The sequence below is a fragment of the Adelges cooleyi genome, unplaced genomic scaffold (genome assembly GCF_023614345.1).
Source record: "Adelges cooleyi isolate 19-005CV unplaced genomic scaffold, UGA_ACOO_1.1 ACOO_flye_CR_arks_rails_tigmint_CR_PRNA_376, whole genome shotgun sequence".
Classification (NCBI taxonomy): Eukaryota; Metazoa; Arthropoda; class Insecta; order Hemiptera; family Adelgidae; genus Adelges; species Adelges cooleyi.
The window spans coordinates 1591850-1609700 of NW_026096053.1; the positions used below are offsets into that span (position 1 = coordinate 1591850).

At 31.8% G+C, this 17851-nt stretch overlaps 1 protein-coding gene across 4 annotated transcripts; it reads right to left on the reverse strand.

The window, feature by feature from the left end:
* Positions 1-1772: 1772 nt before the first annotated feature.
* Positions 1773-17834, reverse strand: LOC126840305 (adenomatous polyposis coli protein-like). 4 transcript variants are annotated; one of them, XM_050575959.1, is made up of 26 exons: positions 17573-17834; positions 13913-14064; positions 13727-13809; positions 11451-11525; positions 11074-11380; positions 10709-10996; positions 10410-10639; positions 10139-10321; positions 9930-10078; positions 9593-9855; positions 9408-9525; positions 8961-9318; positions 8781-8889; positions 8583-8700; positions 8136-8221; positions 7258-7370; positions 6995-7059; positions 6783-6855; positions 6469-6530; positions 6285-6387; positions 5997-6137; positions 5821-5924; positions 5675-5745; positions 4701-5612; positions 4202-4631; positions 1774-3574 (listed from the first exon to the last, which is right to left on the reverse strand). In XM_050575959.1, exons 2-26 carry the CDS (start codon positions 14031-14033, stop codon positions 2602-2604), a joined length of 5535 nt encoding a protein of 1844 aa, XP_050431916.1. In that variant the 5' UTR covers positions 14034-14064; positions 17573-17834; the 3' UTR covers positions 1774-2601. The 4 variants fall into 4 exon arrangements, with proteins under 4 accessions (XP_050431915.1, XP_050431914.1, XP_050431916.1 ...); XM_050575960.1 differs by lacking the exon at positions 17573-17834 and adding an exon at positions 11612-11774 and having other exon boundaries at positions 13913-13930; XM_050575958.1 differs by lacking the exons at positions 13727-13809; positions 13913-14064; positions 17573-17834 and adding exons at positions 11612-11774; positions 11901-12331 and having other exon boundaries at positions 1773-3574; positions 6792-6855.
* Positions 17835-17851: the final 17 nt, after the last annotated feature.

A 17851-nucleotide genomic window follows, 5' to 3' on the forward strand; every position in this document is an offset into this window, starting at 1 on the left:
GTAAAAAATTGGATGCTGAATATTGATCTATAATAATAATGGTTATTACAGCATATTATGAGCGCAGTAACTAATAACTAACGCAAGTACCTATTTTGTTTCGTACTTAGCTCATTTCATCTTAAATTAATTTACATGTCATAACACATTTGGCTATCTGACCGTAGTCCAATCACAAATAAAATATTTTAAACTTCAGCGTTTAGTCCGCTGAATGTTCATAATGTTATTAAGACTTATGGCTTATGCCTTACACAAGAGTCGAGGGAGAGAGAGAGAGAGAGAGAGAGATTAACTAAAGTGATTTAGTTATTTTATTTTTTAATTTAATTTATGTAAAATTTTACTTTGGTAACTATTTTCAAGTAAAAAAAATGGTTTGGGACTACAATCTACTTTGTTAATAATTATAGTATGTCTATGCCCTATTTTCTATAGCCTAAATCTATAGCTATAGATTTAACTATAGTCTAAGACTATGACTATAGTCTGAGTAAAAAACAAAAATTAAACCTCATTCGCACGGCCTTATGTTTAACAATGAGATAAGTCATAATCATATAACAATTATGTTCTAAACGCCGGCTTTAATATGACCAATTCTCATTACTTTTATTAATTATATAATTAATAAAAAAAACGAATTACCTAGTTTATTTTACTTATTCTATTGAAAACCAATAAATGAAAAATACTACTCATTAACTCAATACACACTTCTTTTCGTCACACCTGCTAAATTTTCATATAGGGACTAAATTAAATTAAATCTACTGAGTGGGGTAAGCTCGAATACTGTTATTATAAAGGGCAATAAAAATAGTATTAAAAATAAAAAACTTATACCGAGTACAACATTTGTAATTGTATACCATTATTAACTACTTCTTATTATTGTAAGCTCGCAAGAAGTTTTAATGTAATTTTATAAATAAACTTTCACGGCTTCCGTTTTCTATGTTTTAAATTAGATATTTCCTTGGAACAAGAGAAGTCTTGGAGGGCGATCGTTGTTCTTTTTTTAGTAAATTTAACTGAAACCTTACGGAACTGTTTTATTTTTAAATATACTTTGCAGGACACCGATAAAAATAAATGGAAAAACTTTCAAGTCGTTACTGGTATTTTTTTTTGTTTTTATAATAAACCAATTAAAAATCTCCAATTGTTTTGTTTTCCTGGTTCGACACGTCAACGTATCAATTTAATAATCGTAAGCGTATTATAAATAAATTATGACACATTGTGCACTGTATAGATTCATTAGTTTTCAAAGCCCACGCCTCTTCGACAGCAATATTGTTTAAGACTTTATTACCGAGAATCTTTAATTATGTAGTCAGGATCAACATAAACAAAAGGACACTGCCAAGACGGAATATTTAAAATCTACTCCGAAGTTACACATTCAAATTAATGTAGAACTTACAAATTTTGGTTAAACGCACAGACCGCAGTAACGCGCTCAGATTTGGAAAAGATAAACTATTGAAGTTGTCAGTCTTCGGTTCTTTCGTATTTTGATAGGTGCGATTGCAGAATGCAATGCATGACACTCAATTTTTATTTGTATTTGTGCAATGACAAACATAAATGTACTAACTCGAGTGTATACTTGTAAGTTATCACGCCTTCGTTCGAATTTCGAAGTAGGTACCTAAGAAAACATACAACTGAAAGGACAAGTAAAAATATACAATTACAACAAAAGGTATTTTTTAAGGTTAAACATATAATATTTTATTGATCAAATATTTTTTATACTAAATCGGAAATCTATCTAAAAGTGGACATCCCCATATAGTATACACATTAAATTATTTCCAATCATACAAAAATATTTATAACTATTAATACAATAGTAATAGAAATAATAAAAAAAAAATGAAATTTAAACACTGTAAACTCATGTCAGTCTCAAAAATGTCTTTATTTTGAAATAGATGGAATTGTCAATCTGTCGCGTATTCTTACTGTTATTAACTTTTATAACTTTAATCTAACTAAAAAAATAATTTTACTTTTCAAAAAGTAGATAGGATCGTTTCTATAGTCTTATTATAATATTATAAATATATGACATTATTACTAAATGATATAATTTCTTTAATTAGAATATAATAATAGATTAAACTATGATTGAAAAATAAAACAATAAAATAAATAATCTCACTCAAATTAAACTAATATAAAAATAATCGTTAATCAAACAATATGGATATAATATAAAATCATTTGATAATCATAATCAATATTAATAAATGAAATACATTTTAAATAACTTGTGATTTTACTACTGATTAATAAAATATTAATATTATATTGAATACAATTTTTTTTTTTTGACAAATAGAATAAATTATATTCAATTAATTGAAATGTATTTATTAAATTATTAATTCCGATTATGAATCTCTAGAAAGAAAAATACTGTTTGTTACTTAATAAACAGTTTAAAAAAAAATTATGGTAATCTCAATAAGTGCCCAGTACACGTTTTTTTACTGGATTTCAAAGGAAACAAAGTTTAATATTTTAACAATAAAAGAAAAAAAATTATCAAATGGAAGAAAAATATATATGTGAGAAAAAAAATGTCACTCAAGCTCGATTGTTTGAACTTATCCATACGCGGTTATCTTTAACGTTGACGGATTTCTTTTTGTTGTCTTCAACTTTCTTCCATAGACTTGCTATCTTGCTGGTGGCTTCTTGGTTGGTTTTTTTGGGAACAGCTTTAATCGAACACCCCGAACTTGTGGCCGAAACGTTAGAATTGAGGCTGGTATTGCTGTTGGTCTTGGTCGTCTTGCCAATCTTGGACAAGCTATTGTTGCTGCCGGCCCAGTGGTCACTTCCAGCAACACTTCCAGCGCTGCTTTTCAAACTGTTATTGCTCAGGGATGTCCGCACACCGTTACCGGCTAGTGAGCCAGTCGACTTACGGCTGGATGGTGCTTTGACTAGGTTTGGCCCACTAGTGGTGGGCTTTTTACTGGCAGATGATCCTGGTGTGGGTATCCTCGATTCTTCTTTAGTAAAAGTGCCCTGTCTCCTTAGAGGAGCTGGCTTTTTCACAGGGGTAGTTTCTGAGCTTTTTGTGGTCGGTGGAGTTGGTGGTGTTCCCCCCCCACGAGCCACAATCGGTATGCCGCTACCCCTAGGTATGCCACTACCCCTAGCTTTCTTTTTTCCTCTGACCGCTTTTATTTCGGTAGGCTTGACCACCCGAGCAGCGGCCACTGGTATATTGGAACCATTGTCGTCGCTTGAATACCCATCTGTTCCTTCGGAAGAAGTGTAATCGCCACACTTCAATGTTTCGGTAACGGTTATGTCATTTTCCTTCGGATGATTGTGCAAAATTTGAGTCAAATCAAGATCGGCCAAGGTCCGCGTTCGGAATCTGTCTTTTTCAGACAACCTTTTTGTTTGGAATTTCTCTTTGGGCGACATTTTTTTCACCGCCCCTTCGGATGACTGCGAATCTGATTCGTTGACTGGTGATGGTCTGGTTTCCGGACCGGTTGAGTTTTCTCTGCTGTCATCAGAATTGATTGTATACGTGTTGTATCTACAAATAACACACAATTAACAGTTTAAGATTTGTTTCGTTTCATTGGAAAAAAAATAAAAGTAATTATTGTTGTACTTTGGTATTGAAAATTGTGTTAGGCGTGTATATGACAGTTAAAATAAGATAATATTACGAACAAGGATGTGTAAAAAAGTTATTAAAAAGATTAAATAAAAACTACCACCAGAGAACTTTTTGAAACTGAACTTCAATAGTATAGGTAATTTTTCAACAAATCTTAAGTTCAAGCCAAAATTATTATGTACATTGATTATAACAGTAGATAGGAATCTTTATTTATAGTTATTTTTTTTATCAGACAATTAACGTTTTTCATTATTTTTCAATAAAACAAAGCTATGCAGATTGTGTTATACACTTGGAAAGAATGTCATAATATTTTTTCAATATATTCATTATTTGGCTTATGTTGAAATATGCACTTTTTATTCTTGGAAATAACTTTTTCTAGGGAACATTTAAAAAAAGTAGATATGATATTTTCTCCGATAATGTACTATCATTTGATTTCAGGATAGGTGTTTTTGCACTAAATCCATCATCGAGCGAGTACAAGATATTCTGAGTTAAGTTTAAACGTTATAAAATAAAAGATCTAGTTACCTGTCTTTTTTCATGTTCCGCTTTTGTTTTGGAGTCAGTCTACGTCTTATCTGAGCTGGACTAGAGTAATTCTGATCCGAAGACATTTCTGATGACGGTAGATCATCGACCAGCGTCAATTCATCAACGGCCGTGTAATAATATGCACCGTTTGACTGGTCGACTATTTCAGATCGTATACTTGATATACTGGTAATGCTGTTTTCCATTTCAAAGTCTGTCACCTCATCCATGTAAGAGGGAGGGTTGATGTTTTCGATGTTTGCACAACTGCCCAACGAGTCGTGTCGGTCAGTAAAAGTTTTGCCTTTCCTATCGAAACCATAGTTGGAATGCATGCTAGCAGTCATGGACAAAAGGCTCTCCATGTCTGAAGGCGGTTTAATGGAATCCAAGTGAGTGTCGTCAACTTCCAGCGACGATATGATTCCTGAAATTGAAAATTATATTTTATTATTAAAAAAATTACCCACACATAGAAGTAAAAATTGAGTGTTACCTATTTCCCCTTTGTCCAATTTGATCAATTTAGGTTTTGATTTTTCGTCACTAATTGCGCTTTGATAAGTGCTTGTTAGTGTGGAGAACGTCAGTGTTTCATCGTCTCTCCAAGTCGTTTCGTCACTTTCGTCTTTTTTACTGTCAATTCCATCAACATCATCGCCGGGCGTGATAGTATTGGTGGATTCGCTAACTTCTTCACCGTTTGCCGGTTTTGGTATGGACGACTTTTTTGGACTGTACTTGTTTAACACGGGTATTTCTCTTTTTTTAGGAATCGATCCTCTTTCAATATTTTTTATGCCTTGGCTAATACAATTATTCAATAAAGTCTCTTCATCGTGTAAATCCACAGTGTCATTTAGGTCCTTCGACTTGTTTTTTTGTACGTTTTTCATGCCGGCCTCAATACACTCGCTTAGCAAAGCGGATTGTTCGTCATCAGATAAGTCGTCGGTTGTGTTCTTGTATGATTTTTTGCTGTTCCTTATACCAGCAGCAATGCACGACTCCAGCAATTCCTGTTGCTGTTCGTCAGTGAGATCAACATCTTGTTTTTTGGATCTTTTCTTAACAGGCAATTGCGATTTGGACTTGGCCGATATCTTAATACCTGTAGCTATACACTGGTTCAACAGCTCTTGCTGTTCGTCCTCTGGTAGCTCATCATCAACTGTTTTTACTGTAGTGATTTTTTCTATTCCTGCATTGATGCATTGATCCAATAAAGCGTTATTGTCATCGTCGTCATCATCATCATCTTCTGACATGGGTTCACTGTTCAGAGTAAGCTCATCTCGTAAAGAATGCGATCTAGGCATTTGGTTATCACATTTACCAGAGTCGTCCATTGAAAACTCGCTGCCAATCGAATCGGTTGACATTCGTTTATGGATAACCGTATCCGGATCTGAAATCAAGAGAAAAGTTTTTTTTTAAGAGTTCAAGAAAATTATATTATTACAGTAATACCTTCTAGTTCTGATGAATTTATCGAGTTGGACACATGAGATTCTGTTGAAGGAGAATCTAAACCTACTTGCCTGAAATGACAATATTGTCTGGTGAGTACAACAAAATTTTAATATTTTCAGTTTAATATTATATGAATAACAAACCTGGAGTTATTTAGCGAAAGTGGTATAGAAGAGCTTTGATTGTATTGAATGTTTAAGCTCCCATTGAATTTTCCAGGTGTTTGGTATAAACGTCTTTTTCCCACCTTAAAAATACATTTTTTTTAAATTAACCCAAAATTTCACCATTATGTAAACATTATTTCATGAATTATTACCACTTTCATTGATTGTCTTAGAATCACGTTTGTTTCAGATCCATCCTCTGAAGGAGTAATAATGGATAAATCTGAATGTGAAGTCGCTGTGCTTATATTTGCAGGAGTTCCTTCGGTACAAAAACCAATCATTTCATCGGCCTAAAAATGTTATTAAAAGTTAGGGGAAGAAATAGCATAAAATTACCTTCCCTTGGGGAAAGTGGTGATGGCTCTAAAAAGAACCGATAAAACCAAAAAAAAAAAAGGATGGAAAGAAATTAATAATTATAATGAGAATTAACCTACCTCGTTTTCTGATATTTTGCTATAAGATTTGGAAGCAAACGAATTTTCAGAGTATCTTTCAGTTAATTGGCTGTTGTTTTGTACCATGACTGGAAGTCTCGTCCTTCAATTAAATATAATATATTTTTTAATAATTAAAAAATTATGAACAAAGTGACCATTACAAAATGCATGTAATAATTACCTATTAAGAGGTACAAATCCTGGGTTTTTGTTTTGTACGTATGGAGATTCAGAACAGGACGACTGTAATAAAATTAATTGATTATTTACTTTTTATTGCGCTCGGATGTAATAGTACTGTTAAGTAAACACAGCTCATCACAAATGAACCAGCAAACAGAAGTGAAAGCAAACCACTTAATATTAACTATAACGACAATCGATTATTCACGGTTATTGTTATTCACAGATGACAATCATTCTCTTTTTCAACGGATTTCCCCTCCCCCTCTTTTATGTGAAATATAATTTTTTATTTCCTTCAAGGAAACTCACTTGGTTTACCGTAAAAGATTTGGAAGCTTTATCTGATGATGCTGATCCAAACATATTGGTTTCCGTAGCATTACTAAAAAAAAAGATCATATTATAAATTCAATACCAAGATTTTTTTTTTATTATTTCTTTATGGCATTTAGTGTGCTCAAGGTGGAACTGAATTTCAATAGCAATATAAATGAAATGTGTAAATAATACTATCAACTTACTTAGATATATTTTCTTCATTTAACGATGGCAAATTTGCATGATTTTGTAGATATTGCAATTTGATCTAAAAATCATAACGAAATCATTAATAATGTAAAACTGTTTCCAATTATACTATAATTATAGATTGAACGTAAATGGATTGACCACACCGAATGGTTGTTTGGTAGTGTTGTTTTGGTCCTGAGTGCCGATGGTATATTTAACCATACGTTTTTGGGGTCCATTCAGTCCAATCAATACTATAACCAACAAATCTCACCCCTGGAAGATCATCATCAATAGTCAAACTGCTTAAGCTTGTACACCCCGATCCTTTTCCAGGCATTTTTTCTTCTTTGAAAACGGTGACAGTGTCTTCAAAAATACTCTCATCTTTAAATAAAAACACATTACAGAAAAATTTCACAACTAGTATTTATTTTTTTAAATCATTGCTAAGAACCAACTATGAAATTAGTCATTATGTTTACAAAATTAAGTGTATATATATATATATATATATATATGTGTATTTCCTTTTGACATTATTTTTTCCCCATTATTTGTTTATTTTCAATTACGTAATATATTTTAATTTCTATTTTATATCACAATAATCACGGATGACCAATGAACCGTTAAGAAGCATATAATAATGGTAATAACTAATAAGTAATATTACTTAACAGTTCAAATTACAGTAAAAAACTTTTGTTATTTATTTTAATAACTTATGGTAGTCAGTGTTCCAAAGCATGGAGACGGGGGACTTGGAATTCTAAAAACTTAAAATTAGTGCTTTTCTATATCTATACTTATTTTTTAGTAGAGATTTGTTAAAATAAAAATAAATCTAGCACTAATTTTAAGTTTTAAAGTTTTTAGAATCTCAAGTCTCCCCCCCCCCCAAATCTCCGCCCATGTTCCAAAGTTAAGATAAAATTAATTATTTCTCAACTGTTGTAAAAAATTAAGTAACAGATAGTCGCATTTAGTTTGGTACCATTAATATTCATAACACAGATTACTGCTAAAAATGAATTTATAATAAATATATACAGTTTTAGTAATAAGGATAATTATTAGGCAAACATTTTTTTTATAATTATAAACCTATAGCACAAGTAAACTTAAATTATTATTTATAAAAATATTTACTTTTAAAGCACGGAGGACTTGGAGGGACTGTTGGCGTAGGAGAATCAGGAATTTCACTCGGTGTCACTAATCCACTGGTAACTCGGCTAAGCAAAATATTAAGTGATAGTATGTTATCATAGTTAAGAATTAAAACCTGGGTATTATTGGGTAAATAAAAACTATTTTATTTGACCACAATTAAATAACAAATAAAAAGAATAAATAAAACAAATAGAATTTCAATTTTGACAAAATAATATGTTATTTAAATAAAAGTTATAATAATAATTAATTCAAATAAAAAAATTACTATAATAATAGTTTATTATTTATGAAATAAAAATGTATTTCAAATAAATCATTATTTTCAAATAATTATTTATTATTTGTCATTAAAATAAAAAATGCCCAGGTTTGGTTTAGATATTACAACTAGTGTATTTTAAACATTTGTTTAGTATTTACCTGCACTCGCTAACAGCGGAACTGCCTACATATCCTTCCGGTGGTTCACAACTCCCAAGTGATGCAATTGAACTGCTTCGTGAGAACATTAAAGGTGTTTCAAACGTAACCATTTTTCCTAAATAATTTGATATGAGTAATTTATTGAAAAATCCTACAGCAGAAACATATAAACAACAAAAATGTGTGATTTTATACCATCTTTTTGTTCATCCTTGGGCTGAGCGTTATCAGGAGTTTGACTTCCTGAGCTTTGAACATTAGTGTTTTGTCCTGATAATCCATCATTGCCAGATCCGTTTCGGCTCTAAAGAAAAATATGTACATATTTTAAACTTCATCAACTTTTGAACACTATAAAAATAAAAAATCTTTTACTTTTTCTTCAACTCCGCATTTTCTTAAATCCGTATAAGACGCTGCATTGGAAAAATTGTATGGCGTACCTTCAGTACAATATGTTTGTGTTGTATCGCCTGTTAAGGCTTTTTCACCATTATCATCATCTTCACATAACAAACTATAATTTGTTGCTTCGTCTAATGAAGTCTCCGCATAGCCGTTTGTCAGTTTTTTATCTTTTTCAATGAAATTTGGGTCTTCATCTGTGTGTTGATCTTCATCGTGGGAAATGTTTGAAGACTCGATTGATTCATTAACAATATCACTTATCGAGTGTTTTTCTATAATTTCATCTGTTTGATACAACCGAGAGTCTTTTGTTGCATTCGAGTTACTATATACAAATATACAAACATTATTTTAAAATAAATTGTATTATTATTTTAATTTATTTTAAAAATAGAAACCATAACAAGTGCTTACACATTATGATTTGATTCATTGTCATTGGCTTTTTCTTCAACATTTTCATTTGTATTGACATTACTATCATTACTATTTTCATACGTCTCTATCAAATGTTCTTGCTCTTCAATTTCGTCTGTGAAAACAATTAAATAAAACATAAGTATATTTTTATTTTTATTTTCATTAATCAATGTTTTTACTTTGCATTGAATTATATGCCGGCATAGCATTCATGAGGTTGTTGAGGGCAGCTGACGATCCGGTCGCAATCATTTTATGTTTGGAATGGATCAATGATCGTAGCATAGGTACAATACCCAAGTTAATCATAGTCGTTTGATCACGAATATTGCGTGCAGACAAATTCCAAATTGTTCCGCACGCATTACTCACAATAGTTAAACTAGGAGATTGTAGCTGCTGCATTAGCATTTCAAACACTTTATGGCGCCTTAGAATATTTCTATATGACAGGTGAAAACATATTTTTTTTAATCATTTTTGTTTATTAAGACTGTGTTATTATTAGTTGAATACCTATATTCCTCATGAGATGCAATGACGCAAGATATATTTCTTAAAATTCCTCCAGCATTTTCAATAATAGTGACAGACTTAAAAGGACTATTGCCACTTAAGGTAAATATCAAGAATTCAATAGCTCCTTCGACTTTACAAATTTCTTCCTAAAATAGTTATAAAAATTGTGTTACACAAAATAACTATTGCAATTTTTTTGGTCATACTTTGTTGTCAGGTGAATGAGCAGAAAAATTCCAAAGTGCCGACAAAAATGATTTCATTGTCATTTCTTTATTTGCTTTCATAGAAGCTTCCATTAATGCTTTGACTGCTCCCACTTCGCGTAAAATCTCTTTACTTTGAGGATCAGCTCTCCACGACAAGTTACGCAAAACACTAGCGGTTACCTATAAAGTTCAATCACATAATTGTTAATAATATTTTCACTGTGAGAACCTAAAATAGTTGTAATATTTCAAAACTAATATTAATAACCTGTCTGAGATCTTCACATTGTATTCGAAGTTGTAAGATTAAAACTCTAAGAAAGCTTTTGAAAGAACTTAACAGCGTTTTTGTAGTAGCATCGCCAAAAGTAAGGTTAGTCAGAGCCATGCCAGCATATCGTCTTAATGTAACACACTCTGAGGTCGGCTCTAAATTTGGTGCACTGCCATGGACTTCGTGGTCTACTTGAATTAATCTGGTTACAGTGTGAATAGCCCCTTTAAAATAAATCAACAAATTTAATTGATATTGTCAACACTTTTGTACGATATTACGAATGAACTTACCTAACACACACATAGCAAATCTGTGTTGACTGTCGAAAGAGAGTTTCATTAATGCAGCAATGGAAGTGATTGGATGTTTGCTGACATCCAACTGTTTGAGAACTACAACTGGTGTATCACAGTATTCTCTCATGCTCTCAAGCAGCTTATACACTCGAGATTCTCTACGACCTTGTTTTTCATCCTGATTAAACGTAACAATATTTTTTAAAGCTTGGCTAGCGTTGTGCCGAACTACTATATCGGCGTTCATGTCATGAACAATTTGCACAAGTAATGGGACACATCCTGTAAAGTTAAAATTAAAAAACAAATGTGTTTAATAATATAAAATTAAAAAAATAATAGTAATTAAATAAATATACCAGTTTGTCTCATCGCGGCACAACACTCTGGCGATTTGCTCATCGCCAAAAGTACAGTTACAGACTGATATGAAGATTGTATTGAATTATTGTTCTCCAATAGCGATAATAGATTGTATACTATTTCTACTTTGGCTCCTAACTGTTGTTGGCTGTTTGACCTCATGGATAGAACATTTTCGGCTTCTACAGACGACGTTTGAGACCTTAACATTGACGAATTCGACGATAGATTCGTCGGACCAACGCTGTGCCACATGTTGAATTTTTTGTCGGCCAACAATCCTGGAGGTGTGGGCAAACAGTTCTAAAAATTCAAAAACGAATTTATCATTATTAGTATTGTGCATATTTTTCAATAAAATTTATTAATTTACATCGGGAGACATTTTCGCTTCGTCTTCTTCTTTGTCTTCTGCCATTGCTCTTTTTTCTTTGTCCACTAGTTGGCCCTGTTCACATTCAATAAATTGCACATTAAAAAAAACTACAGTTAGGTACGGTCTTAAAAAATGCAATGCATTTCAACCGCGCTCACTTCATTTATCATTCTGAGGCGAGTGTTACTGTTGTTGAAAGAATGTTTAGCACCGTGTTTGTCGTCATACAATGACTGCGTGACCGGCCAATTATTAATTTTTCGATTATCCTCAACGTGTGTTTGTAAGGAATACTGATAATGAACGTTAGACACGTTGTTTCTAGGATAAAACGGAACACGTCGTTAAGAATCGTTGAATTTTTTTTTAATTAATAAATAAAAATTTGTTTTGTTTTGTCAGCAAAGTATATTTTATAAAATCGACCGTCTACAACAAAAGACTTACTTGGTACGTGTAACGAATCCCGTGGAGTTATTGTTATTATTGTTTTCCCCATCGTTTATATCTATCCCACCGAAGCTAAAGCTCTCCGTCGTGCGATGGTTATTGTTGTTGTTACGGTGTACGTGGTCGTTATCGTTTTTGACGGCCACGCTCCATCGGGGCCTGCCGGGGTTGGATTGAGAACGACCATGGCCTATCGGGGATGGAGAGACGTGATGGGATCGCGACGACGAAGAGGAACGCACGGGCAGTCTGGACTGTCTGTTGTTATTAGCGTACATTATAATGCACAAAACAACAATAACGAGAGAAAAGCCCCGGATCAAACAGCGCAGGATTGTGTGCAAAAACTAACTGACGAGAGTTGTTGGTGTACTAACATTTTACGGCCAAAAAATTCATGTTGTACAAAGGTTACTCGAGTAGTTTAATCAATATCGAAACGGGGGTGAACCGCGAAGGGGGGTGGTTAACAGCTGAGGAGAAGCCAGTCGACCGGCGAACTTTGCCGCCCGAGCGTACTACGGTTTATTTTTAAAGTATATTACATGGCAAAACGCGAAAATCGCTAACACTCCAGCGTTTCGTTAACAAGACATACACTAATCATCATAACTAGCCACTATAATAAAGTTTCAGCTAGCCCAAGAGCCACATCGTCACGAAGCGCGGGACCAGAAGGCCCGAATGAAAACTGTTTTATGCACGTTTTCCAGGGAATTTCAAATGGTTAATTTTTATTTTTAGAACGCTTTGACGAAAACGAAAATATAAACACCGGCTTAACGGTTTTTTTAACCGAGAGAAACTTTAACAAAGCCGACGTCAGCGATTTTTTTTTTGTTGTTTAATAATTTTAATAGCTAATAAGTGCTTCTCTGGTTCTAACGTATTATTATTATTATTTTCAACAGAAATTTCTTATTTTTTATGTACATATTTTTCTGTCACGTAAACTCGCATTTATAGTTTACATAGACGTGGTAAGGCAATGCAGACGATTGTCCTTAAGCGTCATCGACAGACTCAAATTATAAACACTAATGCCAGTTTCTACGAACAATTATTTATCGGTTCGTAAAATTTTTTATTGACCAATCACGAGTTGGGATCACCGTTATAGTTAGATGTTCAAGGGATTAGTACATAAACTTTAAACGAGCGTTCGTGGAACCAAACACTTAAATTAAGGTCTGTACCAATGGACAATAATGATTGTTAATTGGACAGAACCAAAATTACAACACAATTTTACTGATCTCCAGTTTTTTTGCAATAAAAATATTAATTAATAGTTAGGTACATATTTTTCTGAAATGAGCCAAGTTGTAGTACCACTAGTACCTGCCCAAAAGTTACTGGAACACCGATGTTTTAAATGAAAAATAAGTAATTATTAGTACAATTAATTGAGTTGTTGACGTTGCACGAGACAAACGTATTTTTGTTTTGTTTTAACGCTCCGTTGGTTTTATTTGTCGCTTTTTTACATAGCAGATAAAATTATGATGTGTTAGTTCGAGCCGACAATAATTTTGCTGGCGAACCCTCATGATAACCGCACAAACCGGAATTGGTAGGGAGTATTATAAAACAATATCAAAAAGGCAGGGCGACGGCGACGGCTAATCGCTAAACATTCTTACAACAGACTGGTCCGGCCGGTGAATCATACACTTCAACCTTCCACTATTCACCGGCCTCCGTATACCACCACGGTTTCTCCTATACCGTGTGCATTATGGGTTAGTACCCATAATGCATTATTACTTTAAAACTACTCAAAAACAATAGCGATAGCAATAACCTTAATGCGTATGACTTACTTGTTCGGCACTCGTCTCCCTGTCAACAGGTAAGGTCATTTTTTTGGACATGTTTCTCGATGGCATTTCACGGTTTGATTCAACTAAAATACGAAAAAAATTTTTCAAAAAAAAAAAAAAAAGTATATAAAACGAACAACAAAAAAAATACGGTTATGGTCTGTGCTGTATGGAATTTACACGTACCTGAAGACGAACCTTGTGCTAGCAAGGGTGTGTTCAACTGCCTTTGGAGTTGACGGGTTTCTTGGTTGAGACTACGGACCGTTTCCAACAGCTCTTCATAGCTGGAAACTGGAAGTGTCATGTCTCATAACTAAACAATGATAGAGTCCAAGCTGGAAGTAACAAAAACGAATTTACTATTTACATAATCAAATCGAATAATAAGCAATACAGTTCCTCGTCGTTAATCGGTCATTATTATCATAATAATTACAAAAAGAGAGAGGATAATTCGAAAGATTTCAAGGACGAGACGATTTCACGGTCTGAGACACATTAAAAATAAAAAGTGATCATTTTTTGACCTAATTCAGTTTTAAACTCGCCATAGACATGTCATTAACAAGTCCCTATATAATGTTGTATCTATGTAATGTAAAATATACCAGTATGACTGGCCTTCGCTAGTGCCTAAAAAAAATGTTCTCAAAAAGGGCATGCAAGGTTTAATATGTCACGATTTAGTAATAATTCAAACGGCCGAATACCCATATAGGTATCCTGATAGAAACAATACTTGAATCATCCCACAATATGGAATAACAAATTCATTACACACTAATAATACCTAGTAAAATAATAGAAAAATGTCCAGGTCAGAAAAAACAATACTAAAATTTATAATATATAGTTTAAAATACTTTTAAAATATATTTTCACGATATTTTAAAAATATTACTATTTTTATTATCTGGTTTAAATTATTAGTTATAATTAAATATGTTTTTACATCAAAATTTTACATTACATTAATTATTAATACCTAATACATTTCTTTACTCTCTCGTATTATGCTCAACATTCTCTCTCATTTATCTCATTCTCCTCTAAATATGTCATTAGTAATATCAATTAGCTAATTAAAAACAAACATCTAAAACACTTGTTTAACATTTTCGATAAAAATTTGCTATGAAAATAATTTTTGATCGCATACAATACGAATCCGAGTTTGACAAGAATTTCCTTTCGCAAAAGTATTCTAAGATTAATATTCTTAATACATTTATCTGCTATACAGTATCGTATTACCTACCAACTGTGTGTGATCAAAGTTCAAACTTATTACTTTGCCATAAAAATACTTGGAGTGTTTCCAATATTAAAATTGAGTTCAACTACTCAATTACTGCAACAACTTATTCTAGTTATTCGTTAACAGTAATTATTTTTAGCACAACTACATTGAACTACAAAGGTGTAGATTTCTGTTATTGAATCATATTTAGATATAGTAAATTGTAATGCATTTTACTTTTATAACGAACAGGAATCCCGAATCGTTTCCTTTTTTTACAGTTTACAGTCATATCTCGTTTAACACAGAAATTTTAACCAAATGTTTGACACGCACCTGTTTTAGCATAGAATACCTTATCCATAAAAAAGTCGGTAAAAAAATTATGACGCATTCGCCAAGTTAATCTTTAAACAAGAAAACAAATTAAAAGTCGTTTTTAACGATCCCCACCTATTTGGAAACAATTTTTAATAGATAAAACAGACATTACTAAAATGTCAACATATTATTTTTTTAGTTTCTTTGATTTACTTTAAACCGCTAAAAACATGCTATTAAGCCAAATAACATAAAACAACTAAATACATCTACATACATTTGAATGATTCAACATTAACAAAATAATTCAATGTACAATATAATTTTAATTAATTTTGTTTATGTTCGCCGTGAATTGTTCGCGCGTATGTAACAATGGATATATCAAATTTCAAAGATACAGAAGGCCATTTTAATATTTAATATCTATAGAACATAATATAATATGTCGTACAGGACAAAAGGGCAATGACTTATTGTGGTTAAACTACGTTCATTGTCAAGGAACATGTGAAAAATAAGAAAATCATTACCTATATTATTCTTCTACTATACCCTCCAGTGGCGCCAAAATAACCTGCCAAGCAATGTACCTAAGGTGGGCGTGAGTCAGTACAAATAAATTCAGAATAGGTATAGTAAATAAGACATGGGTGTTTATGTTGGGTGTTATCACTAAATACTAATGTTCTAGGCCACGTGCACATCGCATCAACACGAGGGTAGCCGATGGTATTTTATTATATTGTATATATGGCGAGTGATCACTTTTAAAATGCCAACATCGAGTTTGTTTTCAAATACAACATTATTTCAATGTCACGTTCACACAACAAAACAAATGGGGTTTAACCTCATAATAATTGACGACAGTCATTAAAATCATTAAAAATATGACACTATTACAATTGTGTTAATTTAAATGGTCATTAAAAAAATTAACTGATTAATTAAATAAACCTAAAATTGTATTTTAGTAAGAGTTTTTTTGTAGTTAGGAAATTGTTTTTCTTTTATTATAAATAATTTTATTCAGTTGTTAAGTTTAAATTTTAACATATAGACACTTTATGACTTGGTTACTATGAAGTATTACTAATAGTTCCTTAATTGATTTAAAATTAATTTTTCCAAGTTATGGCCATCTGTAAAGTAAATTTAAAATTAGATTTAATTTAATTTTGCTAAAATATTTGTTTTATATTTTATGGCAAGTGCTTTTACTTCTTGGAGCCAATTAACAGTGTTTGTGAAGTATAATTACATTGTGAGGCTTTTTAACTTGGTTACTAAACCGTGAATCCTATGTACCATATAACATATTTTACAGTTCTATTAAGGAATATTAGATTTAACTAATATTTAAAGCACAATAAAATCAAAAGGAAAATATAAAAGCTAGAAAAAAATAAAACTAAAGATACATTCAAATTTATAATTTAATAAAATCATAATTGATTACAACAACATAAATATTAATAACATAATATAATGTACAACTCAACTAATCATAAACTAAAAGTAAAATTTTAATTTTGATAGTGTATATCAATACTATTCTTATTAGGTATAGATCTTAATTAAAGTAATTGTGGCCGTAAGGCCTAAACCTGGTAAACTCAAAACGTAAATGAGAGCCCATCTAAAATGTCAAGGCTCAGATCCTGGTATTCCTAGAATCTGTAGTAAAAATGGACCCGACGTAAATGTAATTTTTTTAGTGCATAGTTAGGTATACCTCATATTTTCAAAACCTTAGGCTAAGTTAAAAGTGATTAGTCAATATAATAGAATACTAGTAGACAATTTACCAGTCTAATATACAATCTTAGATATGTTATACGTCATAGAAAGATATTGCTGTACAATTATACACCTTTTTTTTTAATCTACATTATTATAAAACAACAATACTGACATTGCCAATATACTTAAAATCATAGTATCAAATACAGTAATATTTAAGAGTTTTTGGTGATATCCAGGAATGTTATGAGGTACCTATTCTTTATTAAAATACTAAAATGTAGAGACAGCTGAAACTGTTACAGCTGAATAAACTAAAAAAATGTTTAATTTTAACAGAAAACCATCAACAATTAAATTTTAATTTCCAAATTAATATTAACTTGTATTTAAGCGAAATGTTTATACAAATTCATTTAAGACACAAATGCTATAAATCATAGCTCTCGGTTTAAACGCTGTTTGGTAGTTACCCAAAATATAAGCAAATTCTTGGGGAAAAAACATTAAAATAGTAGTAACTAGTAGAATCTTACCTGTGCGAGAAAAGTAGTAAAAATCTTAACCTGTCAAGGCTGACAGCCAATAAACAGTGAAAGCCAGCGATTTTGATAATGTTGAACTGATAATTATTATTATCGTCAGACGAATAGTGATTACTGAAGTCCGATTACCTTAGTAAACATAAAACATAATCCCAACGAGTAATGATGTACACACTAGACATCAGACTGATATTAGGTACTGAAAAACACTACACGCTTGACGGACAAGGCACTAACAACTACATAGTAAATAGTAATAACTAATTTCAA